The sequence below is a fragment of the Dendrobates tinctorius genome, unplaced genomic scaffold, assembly GCF_039654945.1.
Source record: "Dendrobates tinctorius isolate UK_male_01 unplaced genomic scaffold, ASM3965494v1 ptg000374l, whole genome shotgun sequence".
Taxonomy (NCBI): Eukaryota; Metazoa; Chordata; class Amphibia; order Anura; family Dendrobatidae; genus Dendrobates; species Dendrobates tinctorius.
In genome coordinates this window covers 1,062,845-1,080,838 of record NW_027362040.1, presented here as the reverse complement: position 1 = coordinate 1,080,838, position 17,994 = coordinate 1,062,845, and the positions used below count along the sequence as shown (strand labels likewise).

Genomic DNA, 17,994 nt, shown 5'->3' with positions numbered 1-17,994 from the left:
TTGGTGTTGTCAAAGTTTGATGGTAGGACGGTGTAGGGTTCAGCTTCCCTTTGGTCATCCAATTTATGCATCCTCCTTTTCCTCTTTAGGACCTGTTCTCTTGGTGACAAGGGGACTGCAGGTGCATGTTGATTGTAGTGCCTTTTCTGTTTTTGTCTTGCCTGCGCTAGACTCTTTTCCACGCACTCTTGTACTCTGCGGTACTGCTGCTGCCATTCTGTATCCCAGTCAGCATCTGGTGATGTTACCTCTGGTGTAAGGACTCACATATCCAAATCAATAGGCAGCTTGCCAGCCCTCGCTCTCATTAGGTAGGCTGGTGTGCAGTTGCTGGAATTCACAGGAATGTGATTGTAGAGATCTACCAGATCTGGCAACTTCTCTGGCCACAGATTCCTCTCTTCCAAAGCCAAGGTCTTCAGTAGATCAATCACCACCTGATTCATCTTTTCACACATACCATTGGTCTGTGGATTGTACGGTGTTGTCCTGATCTTCTTGCAACCATACAAGTTACAGAATTCCTGGAACACTTCTGCCTCACAGGCTGGACCTTGATCTGTAAGCACTCGCTCGGGATATCCCTGTGGTCGACATAAGTGCTGTTGGAATGCTCTGGCTGCTGTTCTGGCTGTTTGATCCTTGACAGGCACGACTACCAGGAATCTCGAGTAGTGGTCAACGATGGTAAAAGCATAAAACGTAGCCTGAATGGCTTGAGACCAGCTTCACATGGTCCAGGGCGACCAACTCAAGTGGTTGTTTGGTTATTATTGGCTGCAAAGGAGCTCGCTGGCTGTTATGGTCCTTCCTGCGCAGGTTACATTGTCCACTCTCCCGGCACCAATTTTCAATGGCCTTCCTCATACCAGTCCAGTAGAATCTCTCTCGGAGCAAGGCCTCCAACTTCTTCCATCCAAATAGTCCTGCTCCATTGTAGTACGCTTCCAAGACCATCGATGCCTCCCTCTTTGGGACTACCACCTGCCAGACCAACTCATGAGTGCGGGCATTGATACTCCTCCAACACAGCTTTCCCTCATAGATGAACAGCCTGCCTCTTTCCTTCCACAACTGCTGGGCTTCTTCAGGAGCATCTGGACTTGGGCGTGAGTCAGCTTGTGACAGTAGCTCCTTTATCAAGCGGACTGCGGGGTCGTTATCCTGTGTTTCTGCCCAGTCATGATGAGGCAATGGATTTAGGGTGGCCTCTTTCATGATAGATCATCTGTTTCTCACTCCTTGGGCACGTTGGGCCGCAATTGGCCGGTGGAAAGCAGGTAACTCTATTTCTTCGAGTGCCTCAGGGTCTTCTCCTGCATCTGGCAGTTTAGGCATTCTGGACAGCGCATCAGCATTGGCATTCTTGTGCCCCACTCGGTACTTGATGGTAAATTCATAGTTAGACAGCTGGGCCATCCATCGCTGCCCCAGTGCACCTAGTTTTGTAGTTTCCAAGTGAGTCAACGAGTTGTTGTCCGTTAAGATGGTAAACTTGGCTGAAGCTAGGTAATGCTTGAATCGTTCAGTCACAGCCCAGACTATGGTGAGGAACTCCAGTTTGAAGGAACTGTAGTTGTCAGGGTTCCTTTCAGTGGGACGAAGCTTCCTGCTGGTGTAGGAGATCACTCTTTCTTTGCCATTCTGTACCTGTGACAGTACTGCTCCCAGTCCCACGTTGCTGGCATCAGTATACAGAACAAATGGTTGGTCATAATCTGGGTAGGCCAGAACTTCATCTCCTGTGAAAGTCATTTTCAGTCGAGTGAAGGAGCTCTCCAGTTCCTCATTCCGGCTATCTCAGTGAAGTCTTTGATGAACCTTCGGTAGTAGCCTACAAACCCGAGGAATTGACGCACCTCATGGAGGTTGCTGGGCTTCTGCCAGTCTCAGATGACAGTGACTTTGTCTGGATCCGGTGTCACACCTTCTGCACTCACTACATGACCGAGGTACTGTACCTTGGGCTTCAGGAGGTGGCATTTGGATGGCTTCACTTTCAGGCCAAAGTTGGACAAGGCTTCAAACACCTCAGCCAGGTGCTCCAGATGGTCTTCATAAGTCTTGGAGAAAACAATGACATCATCAAGGTATAACAGAACTGTCTCGAAGTTCTTGTGTCCAAGACAGCACTCCATTAGCCGTTGAAATGTCCCAGGGGCGGTGCAGAGCCTGAACGGCATGTAGTTGATCTTGCAGAGACCCATTGGTGTAGTAAACGCTGTTTTCTCCTTGTCTGCCTCTGCCACGGGAACCTGCCAATACCCACTAGTGATCTCTAAGGTGGAAAATAGTTAGCAGTTTTAAGTGCAGCTAATGACTCTTTAATTCTGGGTAATGGGTAGGCATCCTTATGTGTAATGCTGTTAATTTTTCAGTAATCAACACACATTCTCATGGTACCATCTTTCTTTTTCACAAAGACTATTGGGGCTGCCCAGGGGCTACAACTGTCTCTGATCACCCCAGCCTCCTTCATTTCCCACAACATACTTTTTGCACATTGATATTGTGTTGGGAGTATAGGCCGGTACCTTTCTTTAATGGATGGATGGATCTCCAGTGGGGATATGGTGTTGAACCCCTTTTGCCTTCCCAAAGTCTAGGGGGTGTTTACTGAATACCCGCTCATACTCCTGAGTCACTCGGTAAACCCCACTCTTTTGGTATGAAGGGGTGGAGTCAGTTCCCACCTGCAGCTGCTGACACCACTCCTCCAGCTACTTTACAGAGCCATTGTCCTCCACCTGGTTGGATGAGACCAAGGGCTCTGCTGCCCGTATTGCATTGTTACTGACAGTAAGCAGCTTAGTAACTGTGGCATACCGAGGTATTGTGGCCTCCTCTTCCCCACAATTCAAGAGGCGTACAGGTACTCTCCCTTTGCGGACATCAACTACCCCTCTGACTGTCAGGACAGTACACTGGCTCTACCAAGGCTTGGTAATCTTTTCCTCTGAGGCCTATGGCTGCCCGACACCAAATTAACATTTCACATCTGGGGGGTATCGCAATGGGGAAAGAATCACTCACTCTGACGCTGCCAATTTCTCTGCCAGACAGTTCTACCTGCTGTCTTTGCATAAGTGCCTTGATCTCCTTCTGCAGGACTCGTTGTTCACTGGAACCAGCAGTCTCAGCCACCTGTTGCAACAAAACAATAACCTCGGGAAGACAATTTTCAATCACATTAGTACCTAAGGTCATTATTGGGTTACATTCTCATCGATCAATGTCTTCAGCTATCAGACCTTGTGATTTTAACTCTACTCGCCCCACTTTAATGGTAATCTCTTTACATCCTACTTGCAGCAAAGACTGACCATTGCTGGCAACTACTGTCAGTTCATCACTTGGGCCGCGAGTAAGTTCAGAGTCAGCCCAATACCGCTTGTAAAGGACATATGGCATAGCAAAGCGTTCATGGGGATGACGTCAATCACGACTGGGAGGACCGGTCGCCCTCCACATACGTGGCTCGCCAGTTCATTGGGCCTTGTGGTCCTACTCCTGGGGGTTGGCTCTCTGCCCCAGGGGTTGCCCGTTTAAACAGAATCTTGCGATGTGGTCTGCCATTTGGCAGTGACGACAGATGGGACTTCCGTCCTGTTCATATTGATCGTTGTCTCTCCCTCGGCGTGGTGGGATCCTTTTCTTCCATAGCCACGGGACATCCTCTGGACTGGAGGCCAGCTGGATCTTCTCCTTTGAGGACACCTGCATGGACTGCACAGTTTTAGCAAGTGCAGCCATACTGTTGGTCAGCTCTTGGACCTGAAGACTCAATTCTGTAGATGGATGATTATCCAGAGTCTGTGCGTCAGCCCCCACAGGGCTGGGAGGGAAAGATGCTGCTTCTTGTTGGTATGTGATTGCTGGGTGCCTAGGGGGTGCTGGACGGCTGATATTTGGTTCATGCAGCACCCAAATAGCCCTGTCTTTGAAGTCTGCAAAGTCTAGGTCAGGGTTTTGTAGGGCTATGATGCGCAGCTGTGCTCTGTGGGTACTGGATAGGAGTCCCTCAATAAATTGCTCCTTTAACAGTTTGTCTCCATCTTTCACACTGTCTGGGTCAATCTGCTTTATGACTCGCAGCGCCTCCTGCAGGTTAAGAGCATAGTCCCGTATACTGTCCTGAGCCCTTTGCTTACACCCAAAGAATCTCATTTTTATTTCAGCTGCAGTGCGGGTGTCAAAGGTACTTCTTAGCTTAGCCAGAATCTTTTTAACTGTCTCTTTATCAGTGTCCTGCCAGGCTTTTACTTCCCTTTGCGCTGCCCCAGTTAGCTGCCCATTAAGGATGTTTACTTTCTGGCTTTCAGAGGATACACCTCAAACAAACTGCACAGTCTCTCTTTAAATTCACTCAGGGTATGTGACTCCCCTGAGTACTGCGGTAGCCAGGCTGCTCCCGGTATATAGGGCATGGACAGTGGCATTATGGGGACTGCTGTGATGGGCGCTTGTTACTGCTGCGCTCTGGAAGCGGTGCTGGCTGCTGGATTCTGCGGTGCCATTGGAGCCGCAGCTGTGCTGGCCCCTGCATCTTGTGGCACTGTGGGGGGTGCGGAGGCGTCCACCTCTGCAACTGCTCTTGCCTCAGACCCCCTAGTTAACGTTGGCCAGGCCCTGCGTTGTGCTGGCTTACCGGTCACCGCTCCACAGGCTGGATGATCAGGGGAGGCCGGGACTGCAGGCCTCTGCTCCTCACTTCCCGCGCACTGGCTTCTTCCCACGCAGCACACTTTTTTGCGCTTTTCGGCTGGCTCCGCCCATGACGGACCGCCCCTTTGGCTTCCCGCAGCCAAGCGGCGGGGTAATGGTGGCAATTGCGCAAATAGTCTATGGCACACAACACAGTCTCTGGCACACAGGTCCCGGGGACACCGGGCTCCGTAAATCCTGTTGGTGACGCCAAAATGGGTCGCCCGCCAGGGCAGTGGGGTACTCGGTACCGGGCTGATATCTCAGAGGGAAGTGTCACAGTAGCGGTGACCCGGTCCGTGGCCCTGGGCGTCCATGTAAAAGGGGTTAAGAGTGGCTGGTTAAAGTTTATAAATGGATGATACGAGATGCCACCTGTGACGCTCGGCAATGAAGGGTTTAAGCCGACGCTGCAGGCCGATCCTCTGGGACAGATGGTATAAGGCAGCAGGATGTAATAGCTCCCCACAGGTAGAGCTGTAGTCCCAGGGCAGTGGTAATAGGTGTTGCGGAAGAGGGTGTAGTGTCTGGCACAGAGATGTAGCAGTGCTGGAGGGTTTGCTGGAAGAATGCAATGACATAACAGGGTGCAGTTTCCGTTACCTTTACTGTGCTTTGTAAGTGCAGTCCAGGGTCCAGATTATAGATGGAACAGAGGCTGGCCAGCTTGGAAGCAACTTAGGAATCTCTCTATGCAGATGAGTTGTGTAGTCTCCTTTCTAGCGCTTTCTGAGGCACTTGCAGTACTGTGTTACACTGAAGTTCCACTTGCTTGTTCTCTTTTAGAACTCCCTCGTATGGCAGACAGCTGTAGCCTGCTTCTTCTGGCTCACACGTTGCTGTTGTGCCTCCGAGTCTTATGTTGGAACAGAGCATTTACAGCTTCCTATTCCTCCGGTTTCTGCTGCAGGAACATCAGTATCCGTACAACCTTGGAGATCGGACTCCAGACCATGCGCTACAGCTAGAAGTGAGCCTGAACTCTGCTCAAACCTCCAGCTCGTCTCCTCACACGAACTAACTAATTTCCCCTTCCTGGTGTCAGTAACACCGCACTGCACTTGCTCACTGAGCCAGTGCGCTTGTCCTGAGTAAGACAACCTGTGCTCAGAGATACCTGTGGAGTGGGCAGCAGCAGAGAAGATGCGTGCTTCAGACCCACAGGATCTGAAGCATGTGACTGCTGGGGGTGTGGCCTAAACTCCCGAGAGCTAGGAGCTGCAGGAAAACTCCTAGAATGGTAACTACGGAACAAAGTTACTAATTGGCATAGACAGGGAAATAAACCAGATCAGGCCGGGGTCAAAGCACGAAATAGCACGACAATTACCAAAGGGCAAGACAGAAAGGATAGTCAAGACGTAGCCAAGAAGTCAGAAACCAGAGAAGCAGATTTACAGTACAGAATCAACATGCAAACTCACAACAGGGGACAGAACCGGATCAGAAACATATAAGCAAGCTATAAGACAACGAACAGGCACACAGGGGTCACAACAATCGACCAAAGGCAAAAGTATAACTGACAGGGATTGGAGTATCTCAGGGCAATAAAAAGCTCTGCCTGAACCAAAGAGAGGCCACAATAATTAACCCCAGGTGTGCAGGTCAAAGCCTGCACTGAGCTCAAGACATTAACCCCTGACGTGCAGGTCAAAACCTGCGCTGGGATCTTGACTCTTGGCTCCCAGAGAGCAGCTCCTCCCCCAGTTTTGGTTCAGAGCTCCCTCTGCTGGCCTGGAGTGGGAACTGTGCTGTGTGTTGTGTTTAACTGATAGAGAGACCCTTTATTGATTCCAAGCATGACATCACACTCCCTAGGAGGAAGGTAATGCCACTGTGGCGACCATACTCCTGGGGGGCGCCACAAATTCTTAATTCTATTGCTTAATTGTACGGCCCCCTGAGGAAACCAACGTGAAACGTGTGTTGGGGCTGTGTGCATGGCACCACAGATAGGAACATGGGTAAAAGAGCCATTAAATGTTAGATGCGTACTACCATTATCAAGATAATGAGACTTGGGACTTCACCATATATATTACAAATGTATTTCCATTGATGTGGTTTCATGCATCTACAGCAATACAATTAAGAATTCATAGCATTGTCACTTTATATAGAGACTAATTTTACAAACTATATTTGTGATGCTACGCCACTTTTTCTTTTGCAACCGGTCTCTGCTTTGAACAACTCTGTCACTGATACTTTTTTATGATGTATTACCTGGTATATATATAACTAGCTGCTGGCCCGATTCTAAAGCATCTGGTACTCTAGAATATGGCCAGCGGGAGATTAAAATAAAAAAAGTGATATACTCACCATCCGACGGCCCCCGGACTGTGTCCCTCCTGTCCACGCTCCCGACATTTTCCGTTCCCAGTGATGCTTTGCGCCAAAGACCGCTGCTGACGTCACTCTCGTGAGAGCGCGACGTCATCAGCGGTCTTTGACGCACAGCCTTACTGGGAACGGAAGATGCCGGGAGCGTGGAGAGGAGAGAAAAAGTCCGGAGGCCATCGGAAGGCGAGTATATCACTCTTTTTTATTTTAATTCTATTTTTCACACATTTATGGTACCCAGGGTCTCCCCTCCTCCGGACCCTGGGTACCGCTAGCCGGTCATCTCCCGGCTGCGTCACCGCTAACGCCTGTGTGCCCGGAGATGACCCGAGGCAATCGTCGTGAGATCAGCGGCTAGCGCCACTGATCTCCCGACGGTAGTGGTGGCGTGCGTCCTTCTAATTGAGGACTGTGCCTGCACACTGTGCCTGTCGCTGATTGGTCGAGGCCTGGCAACGCAGGATTTCGGTTACAGACAGACAGACACCATAAGACGATTATATATAGATTATGAATTAAAGTATTTTTTGTACTCTACTTTGGATTATATACTCCATTTATTCTGTATGCATCCTTGATAGGAGTATCCATATGTATTGTCGGTGACGGTCCAGATATGTAGGCATAGGACTGTCTTTAGTATTGAATTATTATGGTTTCTGTTTTGATGATATTGTATTATCCCTGCTCTCCTGAGCGTTGGTTGTCAATTCCGACATATGATGAGTAGATTCATTTCACTCTGCAATATCTACAGTGACTTAGCGCTCAATTGCAGTCTCTGATCAGAAGTAATGAGCTGGCAAGAGAGCGCACTTACTATTGTAAGAAGAATACCTGGCATGAAGGAAAAGCAGAGATCAGTGACGCCCCTGCAAATGACGTCAATTGCGTGGACGGCGCTGGTCTCTGAACACCAGGTATTCTTCTTACAACACACACTGGCAGTGTACTCTCTTGCTGGCTTATCAGAGCAAGCGAGCTAGTGCACTGTCACTGTGCATTAGAAGGAATATTGCACAGGGACAAGATTCTACTGAGCATTTATAACCAAAGCATGCTCAGTAGATCAGTGACTAGCCCAATCCCTGAAATGGATATTATTGATGATACTTCATTTCAGAGAGGGGTAGAAGGCATTTTTTGACCGCAGCGTCTGCCCCTGATGACGACCAGTTTGACTATCCCCGCATGCACTGGGATTCTTAAAGTGTCATCAAAGAGGAAAACAAATAAAATAAAATAGACAGAGAAGAGAGGGAGCAATAGGGAACTTTTAATTAAAGTATATTAGAAAAGAGAATAGATTAGGACATTAAATAGACAGACATTTAGGAATAAATTTTAGCTCAGAGAGTAGCCTGCACCATATAAAATTTCTTTTTAGGGAGACCCATATTTAGACAAATGTTAAATGGATGGATTACTTGCTAGAAAAGCCATAATTTCTATTTAATTCTTTTGAAGCATGATCTGTGGTAGCAGATTTTATATCTAGTGTCATTTTATGACTTACCATTGCCTTGATTTTTTTGGCAATATTTAAGCTACTTCTACATCTTGATAGTGAACATTTTCATACTGAAACAAATGTTTTATGAGCTATAGCTATAAATGCTGTGGTTGTGGTTTTGTTATTAATCTTATGTCAATATCTATATCAGTTTGATTAGGCTTAATGTTAACATATATTTGGATGTTATGCGTTAAGCTTGAAAATGACTGATATATTCTATTTCCAGAGTTCTCAAGCTACAGAGAAGATGGACATTCACTACTCCACATTTCAGCCGAATGTCAAATTCTCAAATATTGACAATAATCACTTCATGTTGAACGCAGATCCCGGATCTTCCCATAAGATAAAACAAAAGAAATCTACAGAAAACAGTTGCTTTACTCTTTGGCCTAGAAACACGGCTGACAGAGAATCCTATTTATGATTTTCAACTAAACATACAAAAGGAATTCTTACAATTTATCCTAACAAGACATCAAGTGTACATATGAACTAACTTTTCTGAAGCCAGAATTTATATTGTTGATTTACACTATGATTTTTTTTCAATATATGAGAAAAGTGCCTTAAATCACTGAAAGATATAAAAGGGAAATCCTGATAATTTAAATGCATTCTCTGCTCTAGACTATCCCTATTTATGTAATATACAGTATTAGAGCACTTTGACCTGAAAAGACAGAGTTTGTCCACACCACCATGTCTATACCCAGAAGCAATGTCCAGCTTAGATCTTGCTGAGCAATGATTTCAATAGATGCCCATAAATTTCAATGAATGTCAAAAAATGCCTTTTTTTCTAATGTGTGGTTAGATTATGATGATAATGACGACAAAAAAATAACTTATTGTATGGGCTCCAAACTTGACTCTCTTTCAAGGGGTTTTCGGTTTTAGAAAACAAATATTATTTTACATAATAAAAAAAGTATCCAATTTTATAATATACTTTTGACATCAATGTTTAATAGTTGTTGATATCTCTGCTAACTTTTATTTGTGGCGCCCCCAGGAGTACGGTCGCCACAGTGGCCTTACCTCCCTCCTAGGGAGAGTGATGTCATGCCTGGAAGCAGTGAAAGGGTCTCTTTATCAGGTTGTTCCAGCACACAACACAGTTCCTACTCCAGGCCAGCAGAGGGAGCTCTGAACCTAACTGCAGAGGAGCTGCTCTCTGTGGTCAGGAATAGGAAGTTAGTTAGTTGAAGTGTAGACAGGGAAGAGGGAGGACATGGGAAAAGAGCTGGGGACTGAAGCTATAGCAGAGCTCGACCCCAAGCTGAAGCGCAGAGACCGGACGCCGGAGTCCGAGTTTGTGTGAATACTAAAAGTCCCACAGTAGAAACCAGAGGAATAAAGGATGTAAATGCTCTGTTCCCAACTGAGACTCGACAACACAGCAGCAACGTGTGTGAGCCAGCGAAAAGGAGGCTACAGCTGCCTGTCATGAGAGTGGAGTTTCGACGGACAGAAAGAGGAACTTGAGTGGAGTTCAGAACCGCAAGTACTTCAGAATAGAGCTAGGAAAGGAGACCTCACAACCCACCTGCATAGAGAGATTCCCAAATTGCTTCCAGGCTGACTAACTCCTGCACCATCTGTAATCTGAGTCCTGGACTGTACCTACAAAGCACAGTAAAAGGTAAAAGAAACTGCATTCTGTTGTGTCCTTTGAATTCTTCCTGCATCACCTTCTCAGCACTGCTACATCTTTTGCTACCTACTACATCCCTATCTATTCCTCAACATCTTTCACCTGCCCTGGGACTCAGCTCTACCTGTGGAGAGCTTTACCACCTCTGCTGCATCACACCATCAGTCCCAGAGGATCTGCACTGCAGCGCTGGTCAGTATTGATCAGATACCACAGGCGGCATCACAAACTCATTACAAAAACTCTTTCTTTTTCATTCCTTTGTAAATACATCCCTTTTATTGGATGCCCAGGGCCACGGGCCGGGTCACCGCCACTGTGACACTGCCCCTTTAAGAAAGTGGCCCAGTACCGAGTATTCCCCACTGCCCTGGTGGGCGCTCCAGCTTGGCGTCACAAACAGGATATCGAAGCCCGGTATCACCGTGTACCGTGTGCCATAGACTGCATTGAACTATGTAATTTCCGCCATTACAAAACCGCACGGCACGTGGGAAGCAGAAGGGGCATGCAGTCGTGGGCAGAGCCTGAGAGAAAAGTGAAGTGCCGCAAGCGAAGATATCAGCTGGCGGGAAGCAAGGAGCTGAGGCCTGGAACCCCGGCGTGCACTGTTGATCCAGCCTGCAGAGCTACAGCCTGGTAAGCCAGTGGAGATTCAGAGCCTGGCTAAGGTTAACTAGGGGGGGAAGAGAATGTCTGATGAAGGAGAAGACTTAGCGGTGGATGCCGCAATAGCCCCAACAGTGCCGCAAGATGCAGGGACAGGTGCAGCTGCAGCCTCAATAGTGCAGCAGAATCAAGAGGCCGGTGCAGCTCCCAGAGCGCAGCAAGATCAGGTGACCGCCACTGCATTCCCCATAATACCGCTATCAATGCCATATATACCGGGAGCGGCCTGGCTACTGCAATACTCAGGGGAGTCCCATACCCTGAGTGATTTCAAGGAGATACTGTGCAGTTTATTTGAAGTGTATCCTCTGTCTGAAAGCCAAAAAGTAAGCATCCTTATTGGACAGCTAACTGGTGCAGCTCAAAGAGAAGTAAAGTCCTGGCAAGACACTGATAGAGAGACTGTTAAACAAGTTCTGGCTACGCTGAGGAGCACCTTTGACACCCACAGTGCAGTTGAAATATAAATGAGATTCTTCGGGTGAAAGCAAAGGGCGCAGGACAGTATACGTGACTATGCTCTTAACCTGCAGGAGGCGCTACGGTCCATAAAGCAGATTGACCCAGACAGCGTGAGGGATGGAGACAGACTGTTAAAGGAACAATTTATTGAGGGACTCCTGTCAAGCACCCACAGGACACAGCTGCGTATCATGGCCCTACAGAACCCTGATCTAGACTTTGCAGACTTTAAGGACAGGGCTATCCGGGTGCTGCATGAACCAAATGTCAGCCGCCTAGCGCCCCCTAGGCGCCCAGCAATTACCTACCACCAAGATGCAGCATCTTTCCCTCAGAGCCCTGTGGAGGCTGACGCACAGACTCTGAATAATGATCCATCTGCAGAACTACGCCTTCAGGTCCAAGAGCTGACCAAAAATATGGCTGCACTTGCCAAAACTGTGAAGTCCATGCAAGTGTCCTCAAAAGAGAAGATCCAGCTGGCCTACAGTCCAGAGGATGTCCCGTGGTTATGGAAGAAGAGGATCCCACCACTCAGAGGGAGAGACAACAATCGCTACGACCAGAATGGACGTCCCATGTGCCGCCGCTGCAGCATAGCAGGCCACATCGCAAGAGTCTGTTTAAACAGGCAACCCCTGGGGCAGAGGGCCAACCCCCAGGAGAAGGACAACAAGGCCCAAAGAACTGGCGAGCCAAGTACGTTGGAGGACGACCGTATTCCCAGTGTTAATTGGCGGCATCCTTATGAACGCTTTACTGGACACTGGCTCTCAGGTGACAACTATGCCATACATTCTTTACAAACGGTATTGGGCTGACTCTGAACTTACTCGCGGCCCAAGTGAAGAGATGACAGTAGTTGCCAGCAATGGTCAGTCTTTGCCACAAGTGGGATGTAAAGAGATGACCATTAAGGTGGGTCGAGTAGAATTTAAATCTCGAGGTCTGATAGTTGTAGACATTGATCGATGAGAATGTAACCCAAAAGTGACCTTACTTAGGTACTAATGTGATAGAAAATTGTCTTGCCGAGGTTATTGTTTTGTTGCAACAGGTAGCTGAGACTGCTGGTTCTGTGGCGCCCCCAGGAGTATGGTCGCCACAATGGCATTACCTTCCTCCTAGGGAGGATGATGTCATGCTTGGAAGCAATGAAGGATCTCTCTGTCAGGTAAATCTAGCACACAGCACAGTTCCCACTCCAGGCCAGAAGAGGGAGCTCTGAACCAAACTGGGGGAGGAGCTGCTCTCTGGGGCCAGGAAAGGGAAGTTAGGTTCAGTTCGTGTTGAGAGGGAAAAGAGTGTAGACGTGGGAGAGAGGAGCTGGAGGATTGAACAGAATTCAGGCTCACGTCTCGCTGTAGCGCATTGTCCGGAGTCCGGTATCCGAGGTTGTATGGATGCTGATGGTCCTGCAGCAAAAACCAGAGGAACAAGAGGCTGTAAATGCTCTGTTCCCAGCTAAGACTCGGAGGCACAGCAGCAACTTGTGTGAGCCAGAAAAAGGAGACTACGGCTGTCTGCTGTTATGAATGAGTCACCGGAGGAGGAAAAAACAAAAATGCAAGCTAAGTCCAGAAAACCGGAGCGGTTGGTAGCTAGCAGATTGCAGACCCCTGATCCTACTCACAACAACTAACAGTAGCCGTGGAGCGTTCCTACGGTGGTCCTAGACGCCTCTTCACAGCCGGAGAACTAAATAAGCCTAAAGAAAGAAAGGGGAAATCTAAACTGCCCCAGAGCAGACCCCAAAGCAATAGACAGCCCCCAACATGTATTGTCGGTGTAAACAGATGAAAACACAAACACAGACAGAAAGACAGGCAGCGCAAATGATGGGGCCCAACTAACTAGATAGGAAAGGACAGAAAAGATGCTGGCTGCAATCCGCAAAAACCCTACCAAAAATGTCCCAACACGTCTGATAGGAAAAACGGCCCAGAAGTCACTAGACTTCAAAATCCCTATATCAGCACTCCAATATATTCTGAAGACAAAGCAAAAGAGATTTAACCGATCAGGGACAAAAATGGAAATTCAGCAGAGCCACAGCCGCGGCTGGCAGAACACAAAACTAAGCAAATAAGACAAAATCTCATGGAACAATAACAGAGCAAAACTTAGCTTTAGAAGACAGGAACTGAACTGGAGGCCAGAGATCAGAGCAGAGAAATCACCAGCAACCCTACAGGGCGTCGGCTGCCTTATATCCACTCAGAGATTCCGGATGTCCAATCGCAATCCACCTGTTCAGGTGACAGGTTTCTCCCATCCAAATCAGTTTCACCACCTCCTTTCACCAGCAGAGGGAGTTCATCGGACATCAAAGGTGAACGAGAAAATGAGCTCACAACAGTCTGCCATACGAGGGGAGTTCTAAAGAGAGCAAGCAAGGGGGACTTCAGTGTAACTCAGTACTGCAAGTGCCTCAGATGAGCGCTAGAAAGGAGACTACACAACCCATCTGCATAGAGAGATTGCTCCTAGGCTGATCAACTCCTGTTCCATCTGTAATCTGGATCCTGGACTGCACATACAAAGCACAGTAAAGTTAAAGGAAATCCAAATGCCACCTCCTGAAGCCCAAGGTGCATTACCTAGGCCATGTAGTGAGCGCAGAAGGCGTGGCACCGGACCCTGACAGTCACTGTCATCTGGTACTGACAGAAGCCCAGCAACCTCCATGAGGTACGTCAATTCCTTGGATTGGTAGACTACTACCGAAGGTTCATCAAAGGCTTTAAAGAGATAGCCTCACCTCTGCAAAACCTCCTCATGGGCTAGCCCAAGAAAGCCAGAAAGAAGAGTCCTACATTTGACTGGAATGAGGAACTGGAAAGGTCCTTCACTTGATTGAAGTTGGCTCTCACAGGAGATGAAGTTCTGGGCCACTCAGACTCTGAAATAGCACAGAAAGAGGACTTAAAAATCCTCCAATAATAGAACACTAAATCCTAAATGCACTATCAGGATGCAGTGGACCAGTGGACCCATATAGTTAAGACTATATGGGTCCACTGCATCCTGATAGTGCATTTGTCTGGAGGCCTGTACGGGTAAACCTTTTTGCTTTTTTGCTGTTTTCTATTATTGGAGGATTTTTAAGTCCTCTTTCTGTGCTATTTCAGTGTTAGGATTTAATGTTAGGTACCCGTAAACATGGAGACCTTTAGCGCAGGTTACGGGCTCACATATTTTGGCCAAAATATCAGCTAATACTCCACATTTTTTATGTGTTTTTTTGCACTTTTTATTCAGGGTGCAGTTGGGCCCATTTGGTCTTGTAAACTGCGGTGTCTGTTTACATGGCATGCATTTTGACATAAAAGGGTGTCACTACTAGGCTGGCCTGGATGCTGTGCATGGCCATAGTGTGAATAGCGCCGCATACAAGTTTTTTATTGTCCATTAACATACCAGGCAACCGCCCCCTCCATGTATTGGTAGGCTGTGAGTGGTTGTTTCATCGGTATTCTTGCACCTGTGTTGCCATCTTAACTATATGGGTCCACTGCATTTGTCTGGAGGCCTGTACGGGTAAACCTTTTTGCTTTTTTGCTGTTTCCTACACAGACTATGACCAACAATTTATCCTTTATACTGATGCCAGCAACGGGGGACTGGGAGCAGTACTATCACAGGTACAGAATGGCAAAGAAAGAGTGATCTCCTATGCCAGCAGGGAGCTTCGTCCCACTGAAAGGAACCCTGACAACTACAGTTCCTTTAAACTGGAGTTCCTCACCATAGTCTGGGCGGTAACTGAATGATTCAAACACTACCTAGCTGCGGCCAAGTTTACCATCTTCACGGACAACAACCTGCTGACTCACTTGGAAACTGCAAAACTAGGTGCGCTGGAGCAGTGATGAATGGCCCGGCTGTCCAACTACGAGTTTACCATCAAGTACCAAGCGGGGCACATGAATGCTAATGCTGATGCACTATCCAGAATGCCCAATCTACCAGATGGGGGAGAAGATCCTGAAGCACTCGAAGAAATCGAGTTACCTGCCTTTCACTGGCCAATTGTGGCCCAATGCGCTCAAGGAGTGAAAAACAAGCGCTACATCATGAAACAGGCCACACTAAACCCATTGCCTCATCATGAGTGGGCAGAAATGCAGCATAGTGACCCAGCAGTCTGCCTAGTAAAGGAGCTACTGACACAAGCTGACTCACGGCCTGGTCCAAATGCTCCTGAAGAGACTCAACAGTTGTGGAAGGAAAGGGGCTGGCTGTTCATCTACAAGGGAAAGCTGTGTCGGAGGAGTGTCAACGCCCGCACTCATGAGTTGGTCTGGCAAGTACTAGTCCCAAAGCGAGATGCATCAATGGTCTTGGAAGCATACCATGACGGAGCAGGGCAGTTCGGATGGAAGAAGTTGGAGACCATACTCCGAGAGAGATTTTGCTGGGCTGGTATGAGAAAGGCCATTGAAAATTGGTGCCGGGAGTGTGGACCATGCAACCTGCGAAGGAAGAACCGTAACAGTCAGTGAGCCCCATGACAGCCAAAAATAACCAAACAACCACTCGAGTTGGTAGCCCTAGACCATGTGAAGTTGGTCCCAAGCCGTTCAGGCTATGTCTACGCCCTTACCATCGTTGATCACTACTCAAGGTTACTGGTAGTTGTGCCTATCAAGGATCAAACAGCCAAGACAGCAGCCAGAGCATTGCAACAACACTTTTGTCGACCACACGGTTACCCTGAGCAAGTGCTTATAAATCAAAGCCCAGCCTTTGAAGCAGAAGTGTTTCAGGAGTTCTGTAATCTGTAAGGCTGCAAGAAAATCCGGACAACGCCATACCAACCACAGACAAATGGCGTGTGTGAGAAAATGAACCAAGTGGTAATTGCCCTATTGAAGACCTTGCCCTTGGAAGAAAGAAATCTGTGGCCAGAGAAGTTGCCAGATCTAGTAGATCTCTACAATCACATTCCTGTAAAATCCACCAACTGTACTCCATCCTACTTGATGAGAGCACGACCTGGCAAGTTGCCCATTGACTTGGATATGGGAGTCCTGACACTTGAGGTAACATCGCCGGATGCGGACTGGGATACAGAGCGGCAGCAGCAGTACCGCAAAGTGCAAGAATGCATAGAGAAGAGTCTAGCTCAAGCCAGACAGAAGCAGGAAAGGAACTACAATCAGCACGCACCTGCAGTTCCCTTGTTGCCAGGAGAACGGGTCCTAAAGAGAAAGAGGAGGATGCACAAATTAGATGACCCATGGGAGGCTGAACCCTACACCGTACTACCTTCAAGTTTTGATAATACCAAGGTAAGCCTCATAAGTAAGGATGGAGGAGAAACCTCAGCATCAGTGTCGAGGGATCATCAGAAGCTGTGCCCTGACCAACTAAAAGAAAGGATGGGAGAGCAAAGCAACCTTCAGCCCATAAAAGAAGAAAAGGTCAGCACTGTACTCGGTGAATTCCCTGCAAATTGGACAAGAGTGAACCAAGCCATCGCAGTCCCTGTCCTAATATTTCCCCAGCCTATGGCACCTGAAGTAGCAGAAACTCAAGATAACCCTGGAAATCAGCAAGTTCAGGCAGCGGATGCCACACCAGCAGTGGAGCAAGAGAATCCTCGCCCTGCCAGTGATGAATCTGTCGTGCCCACAGTTAGTCTAAGAGTTCACAGACAGCTGCCTAGGTTACCCACAAAAGGCCCACTAAACCTAAATAGGCCATCAGAAGTACCCATGCTATGTAGATCTACCCGTAGTACAAAAGATGAGATCCCAGCCAGGTATAGAGAGTAAAATGCAAATAGTATATGTAAATATAAAATGTAAATACATAACTTTTAAGCATATGTGCCTACAGAGACTCTGTAAGAACGTTTGAGCAACCTTATTTTGTTTTGATGGACGATTGGGTCACTCGACTCGTAGTGACCAGGACAATGCATGTAAATAGTTGCCATTAATGACCACAGAACAAAAACCGTCTGACGTGGCCAAAGATGTGGTCCAAAAGGGAGACCAGCCATGCCTTGTAGCCCGCCCAAGGCCTACGTTGAGGGTTTGAAACGGGTTCCCTCATACTGTACTTTGTTAGGGTGAAAAAGGACACCCCATTTCAGAACTTTTCTTGTATATAGTTACCAACTTTCTCAGGAGTGGACCATGAACAATGATGCATGGACTAATCGTCACAAGGACTATTTTTGAGCTATGGTTTTTGTAATTTTTCATTTTTTGAAATCTTGTAATAATTACAATTGTTCATTTGTTAACAGTCTTGTTTATGTTTCCTCAGTCCGGGAGTACTGGAGTACTGAATAGCACTAGGGGGGAATGTGGTTCCCCCAGGAGTACAGTCGCCATAGTGGCCTTACCTCCCTCCTAGGGAGAGTGATGTCATGCCTGGAAGCAGTGAAAGGGTCTCTTTATCAGGTAGTTCCAGCACACAACACAGTTCCTACTCCAGGCCAGCAGAGGGAGCTCTGAACCTAACTGCAGAGGAGCTGCTCTCTGTGGTCAGGAATAAGAAGTTAGTTAGTTGAAGTGTAGACAGGGAAGAGGGAGGATGTGGGAGAAGAGCTGGGGACTGGAGCTATAGCAGAGCTTGTCCCCAAGCTGAAGCGCAGAAACCGGACACCGGAGTCCGAGGTTGT

General features: G+C 47.7%; 1 protein-coding gene across 1 annotated transcript in view; it reads left to right on the top strand.

The window, feature by feature from the left end:
* Nucleotides 1-10,229, top strand: part of SLC5A5 (solute carrier family 5 member 5) — a 74,413-nt gene extending 64,184 nt beyond the window's left edge. Inside the window, exon 16 of the mRNA XM_073562977.1 lies at nt 8,796-10,229. Coding sequence (XP_073419078.1) covers nt 8,796-8,996 — 201 coding nt within the window. The 3' untranslated portion in view covers nt 8,997-10,229. The remainder of the gene's footprint in view (nt 1-8,795) is intronic.
* Nucleotides 10,230-17,994: the final 7,765 nt, after the last annotated feature.